This window comes from Lepidochelys kempii, chromosome 14, assembly GCF_965140265.1.
Source record: "Lepidochelys kempii isolate rLepKem1 chromosome 14, rLepKem1.hap2, whole genome shotgun sequence".
Classification (NCBI taxonomy): Eukaryota; Metazoa; Chordata; order Testudines; family Cheloniidae; genus Lepidochelys; species Lepidochelys kempii.
This window is the reverse complement of record NC_133269.1, coordinates 36,153,515-36,162,249: the sequence shown is the minus strand read 5'-3', so window position 1 is coordinate 36,162,249 and position 8,735 is coordinate 36,153,515. Positions and strand designations below refer to the sequence as shown.

At 46.7% G+C, this 8,735-nt stretch overlaps 1 protein-coding gene across 6 annotated transcripts; it reads left to right on the top strand.

The window, feature by feature from the left end:
- Positions 1 to 1,580: 1,580 nt before the first annotated feature.
- Positions 1,581 to 5,630, top strand: LOC140898414 (uncharacterized). 6 transcript variants are annotated; one of them, XM_073312226.1, is made up of 2 exons: positions 1,581 to 1,669; positions 3,713 to 5,630. In XM_073312226.1, exon 2 carries the CDS (start codon positions 3,924 to 3,926, stop codon positions 4,779 to 4,781), a length of 858 nt encoding a protein of 285 aa, XP_073168327.1. In that variant the 5' UTR covers positions 1,581 to 1,669; positions 3,713 to 3,923; the 3' UTR covers positions 4,782 to 5,630. The 6 variants fall into 6 exon arrangements, with proteins under 6 accessions (XP_073168327.1, XP_073168325.1, XP_073168324.1 ...); XM_073312224.1 differs by having other exon boundaries at positions 3,710 to 5,630; XM_073312223.1 differs by having other exon boundaries at positions 3,639 to 5,630.
- Positions 5,631 to 8,735: the final 3,105 nt, after the last annotated feature.

Below are 8,735 nucleotides of genomic sequence, written 5' to 3'. Positions count from 1 at the left end.
TAGAGATTCAAATAGAAACAAATGTGAGGTACTCCGGAGAGAATTCTGCGCCAAAAAATTACAAATTCTGCACACAATATTTTAAAATTCTGCTGGGGAATCTCTTCTTTGTTCTCACTGCCTGTCTCATCACCTGTTGGGATAGGGAGTGAGAATCCAGACAGGACTCATTGTCTGTGCTGGGGAGAGAGGACAAAGAGAGGAACAGAAAAGAGAGAAAAACACCAGAACTGTTGGGTGGAGAAATTGGAGTCTGTCTTCATGTCCCATCCAGACAGCAGAGGGGAAGCAAAGGCAGGGAGGGAGTTCATACCAGCTGTTGGCCAGGATGGGTGTGAAACTGTGTGTGACATCTGCCATGAAGATATGACACCTGCTAGTTACAACCCTGACCTGGAGAGATGAGGTGGAACTGGGGAATCCCTCTCATAACATTTCTGGAGGCATCTGGCACTAATCAGAGGGTTTCTCTACCAATTTCATTGGTACTTCGCCTGTGCGAGTGCCTTTCCTAGCTTTCCTCAGCGCACTGGAGATCGGGGACCATCAGCTCTTCCCCTTGTTCTAGCTGGGAGATCAGGTCAGGTTCGGGAATGGGGGTGAAATCAGGATGCATCATGTTTGATTAGTTTGTCAGAGGAACATTCCTTGATTGTGCCTTGGCCCTGCACTGTGCTGGGAGAGAGACATGGAATCTGAATGCGTCTGAACAGAGGGGAACATGGTCACTGAGCAGCAGATGTCTGTTTAGGTGTGGGGGGGGTTGCACCCTCAGGAGGGGCACTTTCTGTGTCCCCTGTGACCGGGGGAGCGGGCTCTCCACACCCACCCCCTGCAGCCGGAGGGGCTGGTTCTCCCTGATGCACGCAGCCCTGGGGCCGGTGGAGTTCGCTCCCCGCAGCAGCCAGAGGAGCTGGATCTCCCTACGCCGGCCCCAGAGGAGTTCTGTGCCCCCACAGATTGGGGGATCCCATGTCCCTGCTTGCCCCCCCTTGTGCACAGCCCTGGGTGCAGCCGCATTATGCATTGAAGCATCCACCTCAATGTGGGATTGAAAGGGGATGACTTCAATATCCCAGGGAGAGCGGACAAGGGGGATTTCTATGGGGACTGAGGATTGTTCCTGAGGGTCTCCAAAATCAAAGGGAACACAGGGCAATGGGGGCCTGGCCCAGGCAGTGCTTAATTTGTACCAGGGCTGAGCCCCGGCACCTCTATGCTTGTTGCATCAGTTATGAATGTAAAAAAATTGCTTGAGCCCCCCAGTCCCTCTTTCATTACAAATTAAGCCCTGGATCCTGGCCCTAGGGAGGCTGCCCGTAGCCCCGAGGCGTTTCTCAGTGGCACTGATCTGTCTGCTATTTCCTCTGCAGGTTTCTAGAGTTCAAGGGCAGAGAGAGAAGGGCTCTGGCCCCAGATCTTTCCTGGGCCAGGGCTGTGCTAGGTGAGGGGGGCAGAGAGTTTCATTAGCTGCTGTATCCAGAGGGCTCTGGTTCTCGCTGGGGCCAGGAGGGGGAAGCTGTGTTTGCTCTGGCTCTGTTTATCTTCCTGGGTCAGGAGCTGCTGTCTCCTCCCTTGTCATCTGGGGAGGAACCAGCATCTGCTGCTCCCCAGCCGGGTCTGTGCAGGGGAGAGACCTTCATTAAAGCTCCTTCTGTGCCCAGCCCAGGTGGGGATTTTTTTGGAACTATCCCCTGGGCCCCGGGGGCATCCCCAGGCTCTGCCAACACCAGCTCCTGAGCCGGAGACTCCAGGTGATGGAGGGATGGGCAGGAAAGTGACGGCACAAAGGGCCCCAGGAGACTCGGATCTGGCAGCTGTGTGAAGTTGCCTGGGAGTTGATCTCTCCTTTGCAGCACCCCTTTCTGGGGAATCTGCTCCGGGGGCAGGGGGGCAAACTGGGGGATTCAGGAGGGGAAACAGGGAAGGGGAGACCAGGAACGGGCCCCACCCACTGGGTTTTCCCCTTTGTGTTTCTGGATTGTCAGAAAGGGAAGGGGGTGAATAAGGAGGCAGAAATGAAGGAAAAGCAGTGAGGGGAATGGGGAGGGTGTGTTTGTGGAAGGGTGGTTATTCTTCCTTTAAAAACCAAACCCATTACTTCCCACCCATCTGCCCTCCCAGCCCTGGGCCCCCCCCCCCATTTGAATTCCACAGAAATCTCTTCACTATTCAGCTGCTGACAGGGATGTTTCCTGCAGCAAATACATCCCAGCTACAAGGAGGCAGGGTCCTGTGTTAACGAATAGTGCAGTATGTGATTCTAGCCTTAGAGATTGTATTACAGTATAATGCGCTGGACGAAATTGATATTCCCCAGATACCCTTGATTCTGGTACAGCCTAGCTGTGAGTGTTGGACTTTGCAACCTTAATAACATTTTCCTAATGTAGTTTTTGAGGGTAATATAGAAAAAAAACCCTCCAATTCTGATGCTTCTCTTTATAATTATCTTCTCTGGCCACTTTTCTCTCCAATAATCAAACATTGCTGGACCATCCTTCAGCTTTTTGCTCTTCTTGAATTTGGATATAAAATCCTATCTGATTTTGATCCGTTTCTCTGTATTTATACATTATTAATCTCTGTGTAAATATTGCTTATTGTTTTCATCTACATATGCATTATTAATATAAAAACCTATCAGATTTTGCTGGCTTTTTTGTTTAATTAGTGAAGATATACACATTTTCATAGATTTCCCTAATTTTCTCACTCACTTATCAATCCTGATAAAAAAAATCTCAGTATTCACTGATGTTTTGCCACCTCTAATTATTGAATTATAGATGATTCCCTCCGTTTTGCAGAACTATTGCCATGAATTATTGACTTGATTACAGGGAGAAAATATCAGGTACTTAAAATTTCTTTCATCTAGCAGAGAAAGGCATAACAAGAACTAATGGCTGGAAATTAAAGCCAGACAAATTCTGATTAGAAATAAGAAATAAGAAAATTAGAAATAAGGCCCGAATTTTTAACATTATTAGCCAAAGATTTTAGTACTCCTGCAATGTTGGGAGACCCACATTCAAATCCCTTCTCCACATCCCAAGCAAGTGCCTTAGCCGCCGGGGTAAAGGTTATAAAGGAGGCATCACTCTCTTCTCTTCTGGCCATTTTGTGAAAAGTGCCTTGGCCCCTCCACACTTTTGAGAGGTGCGGGGGGGACAAACTATTTGGGGAGTTCAATCAAATTCACAAATAGTTTCAGGTCGACTGAAACTATGTTCTTCAGCAAATAAACTCTGGCCAAAAAATTCAACCCAGCTCTATTTGTGAACAGACTCCCGCAGTTCTGCTTCACCTCCATCCAACCAGGGTTGAACCAGAAGGTGTCATCATGCACTCATGAACTTGTCTCTCTCCCCAGCGGAAGTTGGTCCAATAAAAGATGTTACCTCACCCACCTTGTTTCTCTAATACCCTGGGACCGACACGGCTACACTGCACTGCATACATCATATACTCCTAGCTTCTCACCTGTCCTAACTGACAGCTGGCAGGAGTTCCCGCCCTGACTTTGTTTCCCCTTGAGTGTTTGGATGGGATGGGGAGGCAGAATCTAATTCCTCAGTCTCCTAAACAGTTATTATATTGTGTTTCCGCTCTTTGCTATACTCTTTTCTTTCCAGCCCAGGGAATGACTGCTCTCTGGATTCTATTTCTCTCTCTCTCTTTCTCTCTCTCTCTCTCCCTCTCCCAGAAGGTGATGGGACAGTGAGTGAAAATGAAGGTCGAGAATCCTCAGTAGAAAATCCTCAGCAAGTGTAACTGCGCGGGACGTTATCAAGAAGAACTGAAGGGAAATTTCTTCCAGAGTCGTAAGAGAGGCAGCTAGGAAAAAGGTGGATAAATCTATTTATTGTGGGAGTGGCTGTGGGAATCTCAAGGAGACTACAGCCCAGCAAGGAATCCAAATGGGAGAGAGAAAAAACACATCCACTGAGTTTGGGAAAAGTTTTAATGACAGCTCACATCTTCCTAGACATCAGAGAACGCTCATGGGGGAAAGACCCTTCAAGTGCTCGGACTGTGGGAAAAGCTTCAGTCTGAGCTCAAACCTTCTTACCCACCAGAGAACCCACACGGGAGAGCGACCCTATAAATGCTTGGACTGTGGAAAAAGTTTCAGCCTGAGCTCAAACCTTCTTACACACCGGCGACACCACACGGGAGAGAGACCCTATAAATGCTTGGACTGCGGGAAAAGTTTCGTTCAGAGCTCCGATCTTATTTCACATCAAAGACTCCACACGGGAGAGAGACCCTATAAATGCCTTGTCTGCGGGAAAAGTTTTATTCAGAGCTCGCACCTTATTAGACATCAGAGTCTCCATTTAGGAGAGAAACCCCATAAGTGCCTCATCTGTGGGAAAAATTTCACTCAGAAGTCACACCTTATTAGACACCAGGGAATTCACACAGGAGAGGAGCCCTGTAAGTGCCCTGACTGTGGGGAAACATTCGTTCAGAGCTCACAGCTTATTGTGCATCAGAGAATCCATACGGGAGAGAAACCTTTTAAATGCTTGGACTGTGGGAAAACCTTCAGTCGGAGTTCCCACCTTATTGTACATCAGAGAACCCACACAGGAGAGAAGCCGTATAAATGCTTTGACTGTGGCAAAAGTTTTAGTGTCAACTCAAACCTTATTACGCATCAGAGGACCCACACAGGAGAGAGGCCCTATAAGTGTCTGGACTGTGGGAAAAGTTTCCAGCGGAGCTCACATCTTATTAAACATCAGAAAACCCACACAGCAAAGAGGACCTGAATGTGGGTGACTCTTCACTTGGGGCTATGATCATAACAGGCTTCTGCAAATCCATACAAGATAGAGACCTCCTAAACATCCTCTGTGTGGCAAATGTTTCAAGCAGAGTTCACATCATATTGGACATGAGAGACTCCACACAGCAGAGAAATTGTAGCGGGCTGCCAGCCTCTGTTGTTGTTTAACTCTGTAGCTTTCTGTTTAATGCTTGTCTCTTCTAAGTGCTCTAAAACTTGCATGGTTACTCGGATTGCTCTGATATTTGGTGTACCTCATGGGATCATGGGGTAGGGTTAGTGAAATAAAATTGGGGTCACTTGAATATGGGGTTCCTGAGATACAGCCCCCTGACCACAGCTTCTTTTTGCAAAGTTGAGCGGTTCCACCAATGTTTTTTTGCCCAGATTTGGGGATCTGTTACAGGGTTCGAGGCTGCATCACTTCTAACCCTGTAACTCTGAGAGCCTCACAATGCTTTGCTACTGTAACTCCCTGCCTGGGATGGTCACAGTCAGCAACAAGCATGCAGGTCACAGTTTGAGTGTCTGTGTATAACTCCCACCCTGGTCCAGCCACTCTGACCCCAGCAACACAGCAGTCACACTCCCTGCTCTCTACTAGCCTGGGTTACCACCAGCAGCGTGACCCCAACACACTCCCAGTCCCAAATTTTCCCCAAACTGTGTGCTCTGCAATGCCCAATGTCAAACAGATTTATTAACAAAAGGTCATAGGTTAAGTGATGCTGACTAAAAGGAATAAAAATAGAGATGGTTACAAGCAAATGAAAGTGAAAATTTGCATCTAAAAGTTGAAAACTGAATCTAGTGAGGTACAGGCTTTATTAAAGATGGTTTCTCTCAGCAATCTTCCTTCTTGCTAGCCAGAGCTGACTTTCTCTCCATCAGGATCTTCCGCAGAAGCCCAAGGGGCTGGCTTCCCTTGTCCTTCTGGGTGAAAGACCTTTGCCTTTTGATTTCTTACCTATATTCAGTTCCCAGAGACTTCAACCCCCGCCCCTTTGGTTGAAGGGCCCAACTTTCTCAGCTCGCAAGAGTGCTGTTCCTTTGTGTCTATCTAATGAGGGATTCCAAAGACGGCTTCTGTCCTTGCTTATGTTTTCCAAATTTCAATGACCTTGCTTCAAGAGGCAGGATGACCTCATGCTCTACTTCCCTTTCTGTGGACTTCCCAACCCCCTACTGATTTCTGTGTAAATGGGGCTTCCATTGTTTTTGGTTAAACCTTGCGTTTAGGGTGACCAGATGTCCTGATTTTATAGGGACAGTCCTGATATTTGGGGCTTTGTCTTATATAGGCACCTATTACCCCCCACCCCGTCCTGATTTTTCACACTTGCTGTCTGGTCACCCTACTTGCATTTCACCTTTCATTGCAGCCAGGTAGATAGTTGCCTTCTCTCCTACGTGTTTCTCCCTGTCTGGCCACAGACTTTAAAGCATAATATCATTAGGTGTCCATATTTCCTCATATAGTGTTAATAAGGACCATTCATAATGCTATTAATCACCAGTGTGTCATTAGCTTTCAGAAAAGACCTCACTCTATATACTTCTATAAGTACAGTAATATTATATCCAATCAGTTGATTCAGTCGCTTATCACTTGAGGTTCAGCTCCTCCGTCTTTATACACCAGTAAACGTTTGCAATATATTCTCCTGAATGTTACTCCTCCAAGTAAAGTTTATGTGAGGAAGGCAACATGGGGTCGTGTGATGATGGAAGCTCCATGCTGGGTTTTCCCCCTGCTGGTATTAGCTAAAATTCAACTTGTTCTGTTCCCTGCAATCTCTTTCCTCAGATGTCTGGATAGTCCCGTTTATAGGTAAATTGAGGTAAACACACATTCCTTTGTTTAGGACAAACCTATGTCACACCTTTACCAAGGCAAGGCTGTCTGGTCTTGAACATGTTCTAGTAACATCATATGGGGGAACTTGTAAGTTTACATATAGTGTTGCTACGTACATTTCACCATGGTATGGTTGAGCAGCTAGTGCTTTGTTTTTAAATGATACCTCACAAGGGCTGTTTCGTGCAAAGATCGTTGCAATAGTGTGGCGGGGTGTGTGTACCTGGATGTTGTGGGTCACAGGGTCAAACCATGGCTCTGATCTGGGCACAGGGATCTCCGGGGCTGGAGCACCCAGGAGGAAAAAACAGTGGGTGTATTTAGCGGCGGGGAGGAGATGCTCAGGGAGGGGGCAGAGCTGGGGCGCAGCGGGGTGGGAAGAGGCGGAGTGAGGGTGGGGTGTTGGGGGCGGGGCCTTGGGGCAGAGTGAGGGTGGAAGCACCCAATCAGAAAAATGAAAGTCAGCACCCATGCTAGCACTGCACATGTATCACAGCTAATGGGTGGCATCTACTGTCCCTTTAAAACTGATGTTGACAAGAGAGCTAGGTCTCAAGTTAGTCACTGACCTAACACTCATGAGTTAAACGGATTCCACTGAGCATGCCCAGAAAAGGCAGCCAACAGGCTTTTGAGTGTACCATTTCTCATGAAGTTGAATAGCTCAAGGGCACGTGCAGTTGTCACTGTTCAACCCAACCTTCAGCCAGTGGTAGCTTGTATCCAATCGAGGACTAAACTCTGTCTCTCTTGGGGGACAAGGCAGGGGAGATAATACGTTTTATTGGACCGACTTCCCTTGATGAAAGAGACAAGCTTTCGAGCCACACAGAGCTCTTCTGCAGGGCTGGGAAAGGTACTCCGAGCATCGCAGCACAGTGCAAGGTGGAGCAGGTTGTTTAGCAAAAGCAGTTAGCACATATTGTAAGTGACCATTCAAGGCAGACCATTACCACCTCTGCAGGCATAGGACAAAAAGAGAGGGGTAGCGGGTTACAGGTTGGCCTAATAAGCCATAAATCCAGTGTGTCTGTTCAGTCCTTGATTTTAGGTGTCTAGCAGTTATGAATTTAAGCTCCCAGGCTTGTCTTTTGAAAGTGTTGGGCAGGTTTGCTTTGAGGATGAGGACTGAGAGGTCAGATATGGAGTGATCACCTTGTGAAAAGTGTTCACCTCTTTTGTCTTTTTGCATTTTCTTGTGTGAGTTCGTTCGAGAGCGTAGTGATTGTCTTGTTTCACCCACCTAGTTGTTATTGGGGGAGTTATTTTGGGGAAGTGTCATCAAGCTACTTTTTAGAAATAAAATAAATTAGACACACGATTGCTTGTTGAGAGCGAAAGGGAATTTGGGGACAGAGGTGATGGGTGGGAGAGGGGTTTGGGGCTGCAGTGACTCGGGGGAGAGGGGCTATAGGGCCAGTGACTGTTGAGGCAAGTTTATATCAGCATTTGATAATTAAGAGAATATGAGGAAAACTCTGAGAAGATTACACAAATTGGCTATCTTGAGACAGGGGAAAAAGCAAAATCTGAAAGGTTTGATATTGATAGTGGGCATTTAGAGGAAAAATAAGCGATATTTGTGCACACAATATATTAGTAATCCCTAAACAGAAAACTTTATCAACAGCTGTAGGGGTTTTATATTAAAATTCAGTATGTGACTAAAAGGGAGAATAGCGAGAGATTGTGCAGCCATATTTGAATACTGGAGAGAAAAAAGCCAAGAACAGAGGGGATTATAGCTACAGATTAGCTAATTATATAGAAGAACAGAAAAAACAGGAGGGCTTTATATTAACATTACCCTCGACCTGTTACATTAAAAGGTAGTTCTTAAGGCTGAAAAGTCAAGCAGTTTCAGTTAGGCAGTGCCAGAATCAAGGATGTGTGGGCAAAGTTATTTCTTTTCCCTTGTGTCTTGGCATTAGGATATAATCTCTCATGATAAGATCACATGCTACTGCGCTTATTAGCACAGGACATCTCTCCTGGAGCAAACATGTCCCTGTCAGCACTTAAAACTGGGAAGATTTGCCCATCTCTGTGGAATTCAAGCTTGTTCCCGGGGCAGCCATG